The 16,234-nt window shown below is 38.4% G+C and overlaps 2 protein-coding genes across 10 annotated transcripts in view; both read right to left on the bottom strand.

The window, feature by feature from the left end:
* Positions 1–6,603: 6,603 nt before the first annotated feature.
* Positions 6,604–10,930, bottom strand: LOC113044536 (homeobox protein Hox-B2a). The gene is made up of 2 exons (XM_026204619.1): positions 8,334–10,930; positions 6,604–7,543 (listed from the first exon to the last, which is right to left on the bottom strand). Exons 1-2 carry the CDS (start codon positions 8,836–8,838, stop codon positions 6,810–6,812), a joined length of 1,239 nt encoding a protein of 412 aa, XP_026060404.1. The 5' UTR covers positions 8,839–10,930; the 3' UTR covers positions 6,604–6,809.
* A 766-nt stretch (positions 10,931–11,696) lies between these two features.
* Positions 11,697–16,234, bottom strand: part of LOC113044492 (homeobox protein Hox-B3a-like) — a 50,714-nt gene continuing 46,176 nt past the window's right edge. For all 9 annotated transcript variants that reach the window (XM_026204549.1, XM_026204540.1, XM_026204557.1 and 6 more), the window contains 2 exons: positions 14,224–14,821; positions 11,697–13,526 (listed from right to left, as the gene is read on the bottom strand). In XM_026204549.1, coding sequence (XP_026060334.1) covers positions 12,766–13,526; positions 14,224–14,713 — 1,251 coding nt within the window. In that variant the 5' untranslated portion in view covers positions 14,714–14,821 and the 3' untranslated portion in view covers positions 11,697–12,765. The remainder of the gene's footprint in view (positions 13,527–14,223; positions 14,822–16,234) is intronic.

The raw sequence follows: 16,234 nt of genomic DNA, 5'->3' as shown, positions 1-16,234 counted from the left end.
TATACTGTATTCACTGTGGGCTAAAGCACTCTGCTTCTATTCCAAGCTTGACATTCTATATGTTGTTCATTACCTCTTTACTGTATTGGTTGGCTGTCTGCACAGAAAGCCATGAAATATGATAGGCACTCTCTGAGTGGATATTCCATCTCCTACTTTTAAGAAGAGACTGAAAATTGCATTAATTCAGCCGAAGCTAAAAAAAAAAAGAGAGAGATTTGCAGAGATTTACTATAAATATAGTCAAGTCACTTTTATTAGCACTTTATGCAATACAGATTATGTTAAAGCAGCTTTACAGATATGAAAACAGTTTGTCAATAATGCAAGAGGACAATAACAAAGTAAAGTTTTCAGTTAAAGTCAATTCATGGATGATTCAGTGATGATATCATCCAGTTCAGCTCTCTTTCAATGCAATCAAGGCAACAATATCTGCAGAAATTAACTAAGCTGACCAAAGGCGACAGTGGCAAGAAACCAAAACTCCATCGGTGACAGAAATGGAGAAAAAACTAGCATGGTGTGGTTTAATTCCAGGCTGAAACACAGGTCACATTGTGCAGAGGACTTGTCTGGTTCCTGTGGTCTTGTCCCAAAGGCCATCTATAGTTGACGAGGTCTTCACAAGGGATCTAGTTTACCAGACCTGCATTTGGCCCCAAATTTTGTAAAAACAGTAATATTGTGAAGTGTTATTATCATTTAAAATAACTCTTTTCTATTTGAATATATTTTTAGAATATATTTATTTCTGTGATGGCAACGCTAAATTTTCAGCATAATTACTCCAGTCTTCAGTGTCACATGATTCTTCAGAAATCATTCTAATTTGATCTTGATACCATGATCTTGATCTTGATCTTGATCTTGATCTTGATCTTGATACCATGTATATATATATATATATATATATATATATATATATATATATATATATATATATATATATATATATATATATATATATAAAATGCAGTTTTTTAGCTATATTAATAGACAAAACAAATACATTTTACAAGGAATTTATTTATATTTTCATAATCATTTGTCATACTACAGGGTCATTTTAATTTAGTTGTAAACTTGTTTTAACAACAGTGACCAGCTGCAATATCAAATATTTTCCATTTTCTTTGTACATTCCAGTGTTTCCAGCAGACTTGCACTTTCCAGCAGACGTGTCTTCTTTTCTGAAGACAATCGGTTCCCTTCAAAAATACATTGATATAAAATAACTCGTTATTATATTATACCCAAAAATTCTTCATACAGTGGACTACCAGTAAAAAAACAGCAAAAGTTATTTAGACACTTTGATCTGTCCCTGTTTTGTTTAAACATTTTTCCCCCTTTTGTCTTTAATTTGCTAATATGGACTTTTCACAGACTGAACAAAAGTAAGCATTGCTTGGTAATTGGTCAACAAAGTATTGATAATTGATAGTAAATATTGTCATACTAGCAGATGTCTTTAGTTTTGATTGATTGTAATCCATCTTTTCTATCAAAGTTATCTGACATTATTAAGATTAATTTGTCCTGACACAGTTCAGCTCTTGAGTTCTTTTCATGCTTTATTACCAATTTCTAAACTATAGCAAATAAACTGTGATAATGTGAGAAATGTTGAAGCTGTCTGAATATATTTTGGTTTGACTGTAAATGTAATTTTTACAGTGAATACTGTGCAGTGCTATTTTACATTTGATTATTCAGTGTCTGTACCTGGACACGTACAAACTTGAAAAACGTAAACATTGTGTAAATAGCACAAATATATAAATAGAACAAAAAAAATTAACAATTTCAAACAGGGCCCACTGGTACAACCTGCTCTGCTAACCCCAGCTACGTCCCTGGCGGTCAGTGTTGATATTGTGGCAGACCGCCACAAATAAACCAATGTATGGGAAACCCTGCATTCATATACAGTTAAACCTAAGATCCTTATTACAAAAATCAATGGACAACTGGCTCTTAGGCTTAATGTAAATCAGTGCAAAGACTGATACCATGTAGTAGGCTACACACCTGCTTTGCTCTTCAAGCCTGCAATGGAATGTCAGTGGATACATTACGTTTTTGGGTGACTTGAAGCTGTCATCTTGTCTACTATGGCAGCAGAACAGAGCATGATTGCTCCAAAGTATTGTCAGCACATTCTCTTGTTGGCAGGGGTTAAGGGTAAAATGTGTTGCTGTTAGATACTGTACAAGTGTTAGTGAATGCCCCCTCACCCTCTGAGAAGATATGGACAGCTGTGAAGGGTTTGCTTCAAGCATGCAAAACCTCATATACTTTCACCTGTTTCTGATTCTGATATATCATGCTGCTCTCCAAATTCTTTTGTCATTTTTACACCCAGGGACTTTATTCCTTCTTGTGTTTTTTTTTTTAACTTTTAGATTGAAAGGAAACTTAACATTTGAGTCTTTTTAATCAAATTAAGAGTTCTGTTCATTAACAATTCGGGTGAACTAACATCAATGAACTTGATTCAGCAAAAATCAGAAACCAAAAGAGTTCTCCCATATTAAAACCTTGCAAGCATATCAGAGTCAAAATCCATTTTATATTCAACATGGTGGGGTTTTTTTTCAATCGGTGCAGAAAGACATGCAAGGTCTTGAGCCAATATACAGGCTGCCCCATTCTTTGTGCATCACCAGCTGTCGCTGTCTTTAGAAAACATTTTGAAACGTATACCATACTTGCAGCAAGCTTTCTTGGCATACTGCTAATGTTAACATACCAAGGGATTACTTTTATTTTCATTGTGTAAACGGTGAAAAGCAATGAATGCTGCAAGCTATGTCTATCACAGACTTTTCTAGCTCGGCCTGAAGTTATAATTTTTTTGCTTCCGATCTCGGAAGAAAGTTCTTACAATTGGATTAATATTGAAAACATATATTTCTTAAAGAGAGTAAGCATGAAGATCCACCCTTAAACCTAAGCATCATAAACCAAACAGATGTTGGTTCCCAGTGACTTCCACTAATACTATGGAAGTCATTGGGGACCATACCTTTTTTGATTACACACTTTCTTTAAAATATCTTCTTTTGTGTTCATCAGAAGAAAGAAATTCTTACAGGTTTGGAACAACTTGAGTGGGAGTAAATTTTCATTTATGAGTTGAACTGTCTCTTCAAGGTTCAGCGCTGTCAAAACAGCATATGTGAGCAATGATGTGATCATATAATGATTATGTAAATTATTGAGTTTTTGGATTATAATTTGTATTGTTGACCTGTTCTTTGGCCATCCCTTTATATACCTGCCATTGTCAGCTCCCCACCTATTTTGTTTCCTTTAGGGAGTTGCAGTAATTAGCAGATAGCTAAATGGCTAATGCTATAATTAGGTTTGTGTTCCTTTGCAAACTTGCCACAAAGGCTTCGTTTTCAGTTTTTATAGTTTTCTACATGCACTTTCCTTTTACTGTTTGTCAGTATTGTTTACATATAGAAAAGATTTCATAGAGAGACCCAAACTTTATAATATCTCTTTATGATGACTTTATCAAAAGTTATATAATGATTATCAGATCTAAATGCATTTGAAATTTCCATATATGTGAAAATATCCTGTTCCCTTTTTTTTTTCTCTCTTTTTCAGTTCACATAAACTTTCTTAATGTTTGAAAAATAGAGGCTTAATGTGAAACTGATGCGTCTTGTTTTTCGGTAAAATATGCTAAGGCTACATGCTGAACATGTTCTGCAAATTGAATTGCACAAGCTATGAAATGTTTCACGTTATGAAATTTCACAGGAGAGGTTTCAGCTGGCATTGTAATCACTCTGTTTTCAGAGCACAAAGTGGTGCATCTAAGTGGTGTTGTTGCATTAACATCTTTGGGCTTCTTTCTAAATTGCCAGTTACCGTTTTGATCCACGTTTGCTATAATGCTTCATTTGATAAGCATATGACCAGTAGCTCTGTAGTCACAGGCTTTTATGAACAAAGAGTCTTTGCTAAACAAATGATTACAAGAGTTATTACAAAGGGAGCTGTTTACAGAGCTCATAATCCAATACCATGTGTTGACACTGCTAACCGTAAAGTCTTATAGGGCCATTCTAAAATAAGCTAAGATAATGTTTTGCTGTTACCATTGTTATTGTTGTTGTCCAATGACAAAGTACTTTGGTTTCCTAGCACTTCAGTGATTAAACTGAGCCTTCATGGTGGTTTGACTGAAATAGGGCAGGAGACATTTCCACTTCAATCTTGGCTTGTCCCACCACTGCTTCAGGCATAACATTACCCAGGATGCACCACTGTAAACATTGGCCCATTTTCTCATGTGAGAAAATCCCTATGCCACCACACCTCTCCTTATTTTAGATTTTGCTGTCCCTAAGTACTGCGCTCTGCAAAATATATAAACAGAAAGAGAGCTGTACTGATAAATACGAGCTGGCAGGCCACCAAGCAAAGCTCAGGACTGAGATAAAACTTGGCCCAGCCACACCTCAAATTATCAGGCTAATGGGGGGAAAATCACCACTAGAGTGTTAATATTTGCCAAGCTTGTAGGGCCTCAGGGCAGGGAAGATGTTGTTTATCATGTTTGGAGATATGTAATGTTGATATGTAAATCTCTCTCACCTGTCTCAGGTGAATTAAACAACAGTATGGCAGATGTCTGAAATGGGAGTGTGAACAGTGCTGTATATGCTTGCATGAGGAAGTTAAGAAATCCCAAACCAGGACTTAAACCAAAACTAAATACTGGAAATAAAACTTGATGACTTGAAATGGACACTGGAATTTAGGGATAAATGCCAGCCAGCTGGCTAAAATCACACGCCTTTCTATTCAGCAGCACAAGAGACATCTGTCATTTTATTCATCCATCTGTATTTCACACTTAATACAACAGCAAACCTAAGCTTTTGATTGAGATTGGATATCATTCAGTTGTCCTTAGTTCTGATGAATGCAGGTGAGTGTATGAATTCAGTGTGTGGCTCTTGTAAACATATAGCATTAAACTCCTAGCAGCCATAGTGCTACTGTGACCAGATCCACCTTTTCAGAAATATGAGCAGAGCACCTGTTCAACGTATGCAGGGGTAATTTACTGGCACTGCTCCTGTAAACCAAGCAAAGACCTATTCAAATATTTCAAATGTTGTTTTACTTGCTGCTTCCATCTCATAACAGAGAGATAACAGAAGTCTGACCTGGGTGATGGAAACATTATCTAGGCCTACGTTCTCTCTGGGTCAAAGACAAATAGGAACAACAAAAACATTATTTAGGCAAAAATAATTTGTACAATATAAAGTGTTTTATTGTATTACTATCAAAGTCTGATATTAATTTAAAATAGGGATGTCAAAATAATAATTATTGTTATTATTAGTTATAGTTGGCTACTAGTAGTTTTAACCACCATATCATTGTAAGATGATCTCCTCCATAAAGGCTCAGATCCAGCAATTACATAAGTTGTCTAATATTTACAAGATATTTAAAAAATTATTATTATTATTATAAAAGAATCGTTGTTTTAACTCTGTCTAAATTGATTTTTTTTTTTTTTTTTTTTTTTATAATAACGATTCAGATCGCAGCATCCCGCTCGCAGCTGCAGTCTAAACTATCTATAATGGCTGCCGCTTTATTGTTCATATCCTTCATTGTGTTTCGAGCGCCATTTTGCATCAGGGCGCGTGCAGCCATGGGAGCCCACAGCCCAGTCAAGCTTGACCCTCCTGCAGATTAACCCGAGACTTTTTTTTAATGCTCGTTTAAACATCCATCTAAAATAAATATTATCCGTGCTGCTGCCTTGTACCTGTAATGTCATGGAACACAGACGATTTTGTGAAGAATATATTGTTTTCCTTTTTCGTTAAAAAATTCATGATAGCCTCTGTTCGTTCTGCATTGTTTAAAAAGATTCGTTGATTTATTGCTTATTTTAAAAATGTATTTCGAATTTGTACTCGTTTACTTGCTTATTATTTGTTTCCTGAGCGCATGAAGTTCCCACCTCTTTCTTGTACGAGTATTAAAAACATAGAATATCATCAATCACAATATAACGATAGCATAATAATAATAATTAGTATTATAAGAATAAACTTTGCATATACTCTTTATAATGTTCCTCCAACATTAACTTTAACTGCGGACTGAATTTCAATACCAAGGAGAAAGAGCATATAATAAAAATATCGTCTTGATTTATCTAGCTATATTAAAATATTAAACCTTCTTAATGAAATAATTAATTAAAGCTTACAGAATCAAATCACACTCACTTCACCATGTTTTATTTTTTATTTCAACTATGAAAATAACGTACAATAAATAAATTTGAAATTTACTATTAAAGAATCTCAATAAATAAACTAGTTCTAAAATTATTCAGTAGGGACAACGCCCGCCTCGGGAGAATTCTTAAAAGCAGTTCAACTACACTTCTGCCTGACACAATTCCTGAGATTCCAATGATTGAGTTTCACTGAAAAAGTCCGCAACCATTCATCTGTTAGTCGACATGAACTAAAATCCGAGAATTAAAAGGCAATAAAATACCTGAAACTTCGACAGGGGCCATCCCGATGTGTATTCAAAAAAGATTACATCATCGTATTTTCAAAATAAAGGACAATTTATTTCCTTTTAGGCATTGTTTCATGCCATTTTTTAAAACTGTTTAGGTAGATCTCTTTTCACTTTTTTTAAATGTCTTATTATAGGAATGTTGCGGTCGAAAAGCATTCGTGACACTGCAATAAGAAGGAGTTCGATTGTTCTTGTATGCATTTTGATGTCATAATTGTTCAGAACTGTAAATGCTGCAAATCTATAGTACAAAGGGTGCTCGTAAACAAGTCAAAATCTTCCTCGGAGAAGTCAACGGGACTGTCCAGGGAGCTCTGCAAACTCGGCGATAAAGCGTCCGAGATCTGTAGGCAGGGGTCCGTCGAAAAGAAATTCAAATCGGGTAGAGAGGTGGCATCCTGCGGCTCTGTGAACGCATGCTCCGGCCCAGTCGCTCGGCCCTCAGCCATTGTGCCGGGGTTATCTGCAGTAGGCGTTGAATACGGGGGGGAGTGAACCGCTGTGTCAGGAACAGATGCAGGCTCCGACTGGTTCGCCTGGCCCTCTTTAGGCGTGGGCTGGCTTTTGTCCGCACTGTTCGTGTAGGAGGCAGTTGTCGTGCACGTCTCACTCTCGGAGGTTGCTGCTGAACCAGAGCCAGATACTTCCAGTGATTGGCTCGAATACGGTGAAGCATCGTCGGCTCCCTCCAGGAGCTCGAAACCGCCGGGCTCGCCCTCTTGCCCGTCCCGGTGGTGCGTAGTTTGCCTTTTGTGTTTCATGCGTCGATTCTGAAACCACACTTTGACCTGGCGCTCGGTTAGATCCAAAAGTGCTGCTATTTCAACGCGCCGGGGCCGACAGAGGTATTTGTTAAAGTGAAACTCCTTCTCCAGTTCAAGTAGCTGCGTGTTGGTGTATGCGGTCCTCAGCCTCCGTGAGCCGCTGCCGTTATCCAGTCCACCTTGAGCCTCTGCAAGAATCAAGACAGAAATAAGTCCTATACTAAAGGCGAAGTCATCGAACTTCATAAGAGAAACTGTCCAGATGACAATAAAACCCCAGTGCAGAACAGCCCTGTGGTTTGGGCTTGTCGACTGCAAATGGTTAGGCATGTCTTGTGGTAATAGACCAGCGTGGTGTACAAGCCCCATATTTTGTAGCGTTCCACAGCTTTCACTATATATACTCATATCCAAAATGGCTCCCCAAGCCATGAAACAAGGTTATGAATAAATATCGAGCCTCAGCTGACATCAATTGCGATTAAATCGTTATTATAGATCAAGATCTACTATCTGCAGGATGCCAAGTAATCTTTCAGAATGTGCATAGTTTTGATAAGAAATGGGGGAGGGGTGCCTTTTTATTTATTTTTTAAATACATTACTGGAACGGGATTTTAAATATATATATGATTGCACAACAATCATGCATGCTTAATGGTGCTTGACACATAAACATGAGATGAAATTACACAATTATCCCTAAATATTATCCCTAGATACAGAGAGCTCGAATACAAATATATCTAAAGCAAGGTTATGCCGTCCATCACATACAAATAGGACAAAGAACAATTTAAAAAGGGCTTTTTTTAATGGCGTAAAAAATCGAAGGATTTGAAATCAAACTGTAATAAGGTTATAATAACAACCGATAATTAAATTCTTTAGAGATTTAGCTACATTGACTTCATATCGAGTCACAAATCATTATCGGGAAATGTCCAAAATGCACAACAAATGCGTTGATAAACGTACCTGTCGGGGACTCCAGTCCAGCGATTGTGTATCCGGAGGATGCCTGAGATGGGGAGGCTGCTACTGCTGCAGCAGCAGCAGCAGTGGCTCCGGGCTTGGGGCACTTCTTCGAAGATTTTTTCTCTTTCATCCATGGGAACTCGTGAGCCAGGGGCGCGCAGCCCGACAGTGGCACCGGGCCTTGCTGGTGCTGCGTCGGCGGTGTTGTTTGTGTCCGGAGCTGGAGGCCATTGGAGGATGTTCGCTTTTGGCTCCTCGGTCGCGCCTGGTTGCCTGTGCAGGGACTCAGACTAGGGATGGTGTGCTCGAAAGGAGGTGGAATTGCTGTCGAGTCCTTGATTGATGAAGTTTGAAATGACTCCAGGACAGCGGGGAAAGACGTCAGGCACTCTGCAAGGGAAGGCTGGCTGTTGATGAACCCAATCTCCCTCTCAAATTCAAAATTCATCGCTTCGCCTGGGCAAAAAGGGCGTCCAGCGACACCAACATACGCAAAAAATAACATCCAAAAAACTAGGATTTATTTTGCGTTCCTGCTATGACGGCATTTGCGGGCTTTAATAATTGTGTATATTGGTGATATTACTAGCGTATGGGGACCAGGGTCTACTAAACTGAAGACTATGGGAGAAATTGCAGCCAATTCCTGGTCACATGACTCATCACAGCCAATCGAAACTCGGGGCCTGGTGGCAAAAGAAAGCAATATTTGTCTGAATTGATAAAAAAAAATAAAAATACTACTGGATATTGTAATTCAGTAGCCCATATTATAATATGAACGAAATGATAATAAAAAAATGCTCTCGGCTGCCATGTGATCGGACAGTAGGCTACTGTTTTTGTCGTGAGGGGTAAAGCGCGGGCCTCTTATGTTAGACAATAACAATCCAAATTCAGAACTACCGGTGATGTAATTCACAGGCCTTGCCTGATAAGCACATCCACAATATGGCTTCTTGAGTATTTACAACCAAGGGTCATTAATCTTAAAAGTTTTGACAAGACTAACAGACAAGAGATGTAGTTCTTGAAATATTTTTTTTTATCAAGCACATAAATAAGGATGTAAAAGAGTGATGGTGAGATTGTCTGCCACATTTACCGAGTAGCCATTTTTTAGCCATTACGATAGGCTACAAATAAATTATTTTGGGGTTAACCTTAAATTATCATTATTTTCTTATTATTTCACAGCCTCTGAAGAATTGCTGAAAACTGGGACATTAAAGAGCGTAAGTTTGCAAGTAAGATAATTGCCAAATAATGTTTTCATAAATATTGTGCTTATTTCTTAAAATGAAGGTGTACATGGGGAGTATAATACCGCTTAGCAATGTGTGTGTATGAAACATTTGTTGACTGTGACAACAACCAAAAGTTCATCCTGAGGTCGCGTTTACTAATGGAAATTATTTATGTTGACTTGAAATTCTATTGCACATTGGACGAAAAAAAGCAACAATATAATGTTAGTTAATGAAAAACTTAGCAAGTTTAGTTTAAGCGTCCAATTTGAAAACGAATGGGAAAAGGGGGTAGATATTTTTAGAGCAGGAGTAGAGAGGCAGCAAGGGTGATCAATCTTTTCCCCGGCAAAGCGCTTGACAGCAGCCACCCTCAAGAATTCGCCTTTTCCTCGAAGATCACAACAAAGAAAACCCCCATTATTCACTCATAGATTTGTGGATTTTTATTTTTTTTTATTTTCCAGATTTTTTTTTTTTTTTTTTTTTTTGCATTGGATTAAATTCTATTGGCCAGTCGCATCGATATGATTAAAACTAAATGGTGTTGCAGCCAGCTGTAATCTGAAACGGACTTCACAGCAGTTCGGATGCCTTCCTTTCCTCGTTCTTCTCGTCTTAAAGAACAGTGGAAACAGATAGGCTATAACCCTGTGTGGGTGTCTGGGAATTTTAAAGGAAATACAAAGCAATCCGTAGGCCGTGGGCACTTCGGAAAGGCCTTTTAAAACAAGGCCTTCCTTCACAACAGAACGGAGTTTACTGCGAGGGACTGGGACCCAGTGATAATCTCTCTTTTTATTTATTGTTTGTGTGTTTTTATGTTTCGATTTCGGACAGTACTAGCATAAACAATTGTCAAGTGATGCTTTTTTCCCGCTGGAAAATAATGATGACATTCTGGGACGAAATGAACAACCATTTTAAATGCTTAAAGGGATTTATATCATCCGAGGACAGCGGTTTTTAATGAATTTCTTACTATGTTGTGATTATCTATCTATCTATCTATCTATCTATCTATCTATCTATCTATCTATCTATCTATCTATCTAAAATGCAAGAAAAGGTTAGAATATTTGACTGTTTGATACCTTACGTTCGTACAGGCTATGCCTCCAAATGTGACTGTATTTTCTGTGTATTCATTTAAAATACAAGAGCTTGCTTCTTATGCCATTTTTTTATTCTGATAAAAGCTTTGATGTGTTTTTATGAGATATTTAGACACATTAAGGTAGTATATCTAAATGATGTATGTAATAGTCTAAAACGTTTAATCAATGTTGAGAAATCAGTTGATCGCAAACCGCTTATCGCCGCGTTGGGTTTTTGTGCATGCCACGGAAATGATCACTGTTGTAATATTTTATTGATTTATTTTGTATTCACGCGGTTCCTAATTCCATTGTCTACATTTGTCTAAAGCCTCGACATGCTTGAAATCAAATCTGTCGTTAAATAAATGAGCACAGACAGGAAGTTTTATTTTCTTTTTTTTTTTTTTGGTTCAATAATCGCTCGAGATCCAATATGCAAAATATGCTTAGTTATCTGTACTTTTCTTCTTTAAACTTGGGATTATTTGTAATCATTTGTTTTAATTCCATAACCAGTTATGAGTGTTCGACGATTTTATTGGACTCCCTTCACGTGACCATTGCAGGCTCGGCCTCCAGGGCTCTTTCACAGGCCTCGGAGATCCCCACCCCCACCCCTTCAGTCTTTGCCAGTATTCGTTTGAGTAAACTCATGAACTTTTAGAGTGGAAATGAATAACATAACATTTTATTAAAGAATTGTTCAACAACCAACTCTTAACAAGGAAATAAAAGTAGTTACAAAGGACAAATGAAGTTCTCAAAATGTTTCGCTATATTTCGTCTAAATCTCGACTATGTGGGAACGGTTTGATTCCGTTCTTACGCCCCCTGTACAAGTCAAGACATTATTTATACAAGGGTAACATAAACCTACATATCTCTAAAATACAAGAACTAAAAATTAATTTGTTACAATGACAAGAACACAGCGTCTTTTTTTATAACAGGTAGATACTAAAAAAGTACATTTTTTATCGATATAAATACATGGGGATAAATAATACAAAAAGAAAGTATTTAAACTGGCTATAACAAATAAATATATATTTATGAATGTTCACTTGAACACACTTAGCGAAAGACGCTGATTGAAGGTCTTCCGATTCAAAATAAGATTTACTTTTCTTCCTCACCCATTAAATGTAAACTCTAAGTGCAACAATGATGTCCAGACGAGAGAGCATTAGGCGTAAACAAAGACGTCTGCGCCCTAGCTTGGTTTCCCGGACATGCATTTTTGTTCAGATATACCCTGTTTCCACGTTAAGTCAAGATATGAGAAAATGTGGGCCTTTCTTATTAGTTTGGACTAATGTAGGCGAACCCAAAGATTGAGAAAGATAAAGAACTGGGGAAGGAGTATGAGGAAGAGGGAGGGGCAGCGAGTTGTGAAAGAGGGAATGAACTTTAATTTACTATTATTCTCAACTCTTCTCTTTTACCCTGTGTCAAAGCCATAACAAAATTTTATTCACTTATCATTAATAGTGACAGGTAGCATAGTGTAAAATGGACTTAAAAGAGATGAATATCTTGATCACGGTACCTTGCTAAAGACACCGTGCCAGTCAACTGCTGTTTTGGGAACAAGTTAATAAAAATAAAAATAAAAAAAAAATCGACTGGTTTTTTTAGACGTTTAAAAAAGGAGGTATGTGAAATAAGGGTGGTGGACGAAAACAATCCAGTGGTTTTCTTGCACCAGTAAATTTAAGATATACTGTACCGCCCTCCAAATTGCGAAGAATGCAGCAATAATGCTGAAGAAATACACAAACATTTAGGATGATGTAATGAGGTCATACAGCTAGACAGTCTATTCCTTGGCATAAACTAGCCACTTTTCATGGAGTGTATCATTTAAAGGGGTATTCAGACCTATGGATACTAAATTCAGGTGTGTTCGCTTATGAACGGAAGGACAACATTGACACAAACCGGTGTTCTAGTCATGGCAAGAAACCACTGGATCATCTTTTTCAACCCCATTGCATCGCCCCATGGGTTAGTCTGTTTCGTTTTGTCTTCCATTTTTTCTTTCTTTTTTTCTGTTTTTTATTTTAATTTTTTTGTCCAAACCTGCTACAGATGAGTCAACTTGGGTGCTTCTTGGATTCTACCCTGAGAAGGATGGTGCGCAGACAGATCCGTGTATGACGGATGTGGGTCACAAGGTCCATGGTGCTGGTTCGCCGACATCTGTGTGGCACCGTTGTAGTCCATGCTTGCCGACTGGTGGTGTGGTAGGTGATTGAGGCCATACATAGAAGGCCCAGTGGCAGGCATGGCATCAACATAGCTACCTCCCACATACACGGGGCTACCCTGCATGTTTGGTGTCCCATAGGTGCCACTGTTACCCTGTAGCCCGTGTGGGTCATAATCCGGTGCAGTGTTTCCATACTTCTGTTGGGGTGGGCAACCTTTCATTGGGTTCTGATAGGCTGTTGACATGGCGTATGCATTTTGATGGGGCTTGTTAAAAGATGGTGGGGAGGGAGCATCATAACTGCCCATTGAGTGCATAGAGTTCATGAAACCAGCTGAGGACTGCATTGGGAGAGGTGGGCTTCCTGTGGGGGATGGCCCCCCTGAGGACGAGCCAATGCCTTTCAACTTTTGATCCTTCTTGTACTTCATCCTCCTGTTCTGGAACCAAATCTTGATCTGCCGCTCGCTAAGGTTGAGCAGATTGGCCATCTCCACGCGCCTCGGCCGGCACAGGTATCGGTTGAAGTGAAACTCCTTCTCGAGCTCCACCAGCTGAGCGCTGGTGTAAGCAGTGCGTGCTCTCTTGGAAGCTGCAGAACCCGGAGGGCTTTTCTCACCACCGCTGCTCTCCGCTGGGGTGAGAATGAAATAAAACATAATTACTCCACACGGAAATTGAATGCATCGTTCCCACTAATAAAGCTGGCCATGAAAAACTTATCCCCCTGATATTGGTTGTCAACACTTCATAACTTTGGCATTTATTAAGAGACACATGCCCTAACATTGACCTTGTGTATGTAAATCACATTACAACTAAAGCCCAGGGCCAGATTCATACTGTGTACTAGGCAACAGTGTGTTTGCTACATGGTTTGTCTTTTGAATGGTTTACAGGAAGGATTAAGACGATAGAAACCTCTACAAGCAGATTCAGAGGGTTGTGGGATAAATCTTCTGTTATCTGGAAACAATAATCATGTATGACAAGTGATGTGGCATTGCTGCTATCTAAAATCCGAACAATAATCTGTGTACAATTTTATTTTATTTTTTTCTGATGGTTTTACAGTCTGAGATATTCAGAGTCTAAAATCATATAATCATCACAATTCTGAAACTTATTTTGGTTGAACGATAAATTGAAATAGTGAATATCCATTCACTAAAAATACTGAAAACTGAAAAATACTGATTTAGTCCCACCCACATTGTATCCCATTTCAAGCTAATAATGTTGGCTAACATCTGTCTAGGTCAAGAAGGATGAGATGAGGAGAAAATAGAAGAGAACAGAAGAGAAGAGAAGAGGTGGTTTGGTAAACACACCGTTAGCTGAGCTTGCACTAGGGGAGCTGTTTTTTTGCTTGGTGTTCTGACGTGACTCCTTCATCCAAGGAAAGATTTGCTTTGTGAGAGCTGGGTTTGTGGCCAGAGAGGACGACTTGGATGACGATTTGGCTGTGCCCCCGCTGCCAGCCCCACCACCACTGCTACCACCTGGCTGCTGGGTGGCACTTGAGGCAGCAACATTTACAGCGTTCTGAGGAGGGGAAACCTGGGGGGGTGGGGGGTGTTCAGGTGGCAGACTGGGCCGCATGCAGCTGCCATTAAGCTCTTTCGTCTTGGCATGCTGAGGCTGTGGGGGTGCGCTGGTGCCGAGCGACTGTAGGGAGCATGCAGACCTTTGGTAGTCACCCTCAAGATGTGCTGAGTTCTGGAAGATTGGTGCCGGGGCATCATAGCCAAAACCATTTGCCCCCTGGTACGAGTATCCTCCGAAAAGTGTCGAGTTGTCGTAGTAGGTCGTTTTCTGCATTTCCAAAAATCGAGTTACCGGCTACCAGGGTCCTGACGACCTTCTGGAAGAACATTGGCACTAGATGTCACGTGACGGTCTCTTTCCAATGGCCTCTTGAAAGCTGACCTGAAAGGTTATAAGAGGCACATAATAAGAGGGGTGCGAGGTAAATCCATCTTACTGCACTGAAAGACGCCATGACATGAATAGCATGTTCCCACAACGCAGCCTGCAGATGCTCTCTCTCTCTCTCTCTCTATCACACCCCCCCCCCCCTCCTCTCTCTTTTTGCACATCATAACAAACCACACATAAGGGTTAGAACGGGAGGACTACATTTAATTTGCATTGTTTAATAAAATTTCTGTTTCTGTTGCATGTCATTTAAATTGTACTTATTCTTACAGATTTCTCTTGCTTATGTCCCTTAAATAAATGTTTTGTGTTGTGGTCATTGTTCTTACTGATATGCAAGCATTTAGGGAAATAAATAAACAAATAAATAAAATAAATACTCTCCTATTGTGAAAAAATTAAGATGCTAGAAATCACCTGCCAATATATGTTATAAGTAGATAACTGCTGTCACTAGGGCTCCATTCTGAGCTTCTTATATTGTTTAAAAACATTTTATATGTTTTATACGGTTTTTTTTTTCAATTAAAACAGGACTGGAAAAGCACAATAAAAGACAACAAAGGGGTATTAAAAGAGAAAAATGAATATGGACAATACAGGCAAGCTCTGCAGACATATGAGAGCTCTTGCCTCAGACACAAAGGCCATCTTTGGAGGGCTTTCTCCAGTTTCAAACAAACGTATTTGGGCAACATTAAAACCTGACAAACCAGCATTGTGTTTCTTAAACTTTGTTGCTGGCCTTTATGCACGCATAGAGAAAGCTTCACCGGAAGCTTCTGATGGTGTTATTAATAATGGTCGCTGGACCGAAATAGACAAATCCAGTCCTTTAAAAAGCTGAAGACGTCGAGGCTTGGCTCTGGGGTTGCTGAGAGGACCGGGCGAAAACGATCACTCAAACGCTTACAGAGACCTGGCATTTATTCTCACTCACTCGCCTGGGTAGTAAATGTTATTAAAAAGACTAAGGGGAAGCCTATATATTGCGTAAGGTGTTATAGGACGACCCTGTGGCCTTTGTTTTTATCTTATATTAGTACAATTTTTGTCATTATTTCGTGTCCTTCCTCCATAGTTATAAATTATACGCCTGAGCTGGGAATTAAAAAATACTTATATATATAATGTACTAAAATGACTAGACTAAATTAGTGTTTTATTGCTGTCTTTTATTTCGTTTGAAACGTACATATACAAGCCACAATGTAACGAACGTCTGTTTTACATAAACCCTGTCTAGCGTCTTGTGATTGGTTTAATTTAATTATCTGTTTTCGTTGCGAAAATCAAATATAAATACAAAATACAGATAGAAGGAAAAATTACTAATTTGATCAAGTAATGAATAATACTGCTTTAAATAATTCTATCTATCTATCTATCTATCTATCTATCTAT

Source organism: Carassius auratus, chromosome 3 (assembly GCF_003368295.1).
Source record: "Carassius auratus strain Wakin chromosome 3, ASM336829v1, whole genome shotgun sequence".
Classification (NCBI taxonomy): Eukaryota; Metazoa; Chordata; class Actinopteri; order Cypriniformes; family Cyprinidae; genus Carassius; species Carassius auratus.
Note: the sequence above shows the minus strand (reverse complement) of the source record. Positions and strands in the feature narration are given on the sequence as shown.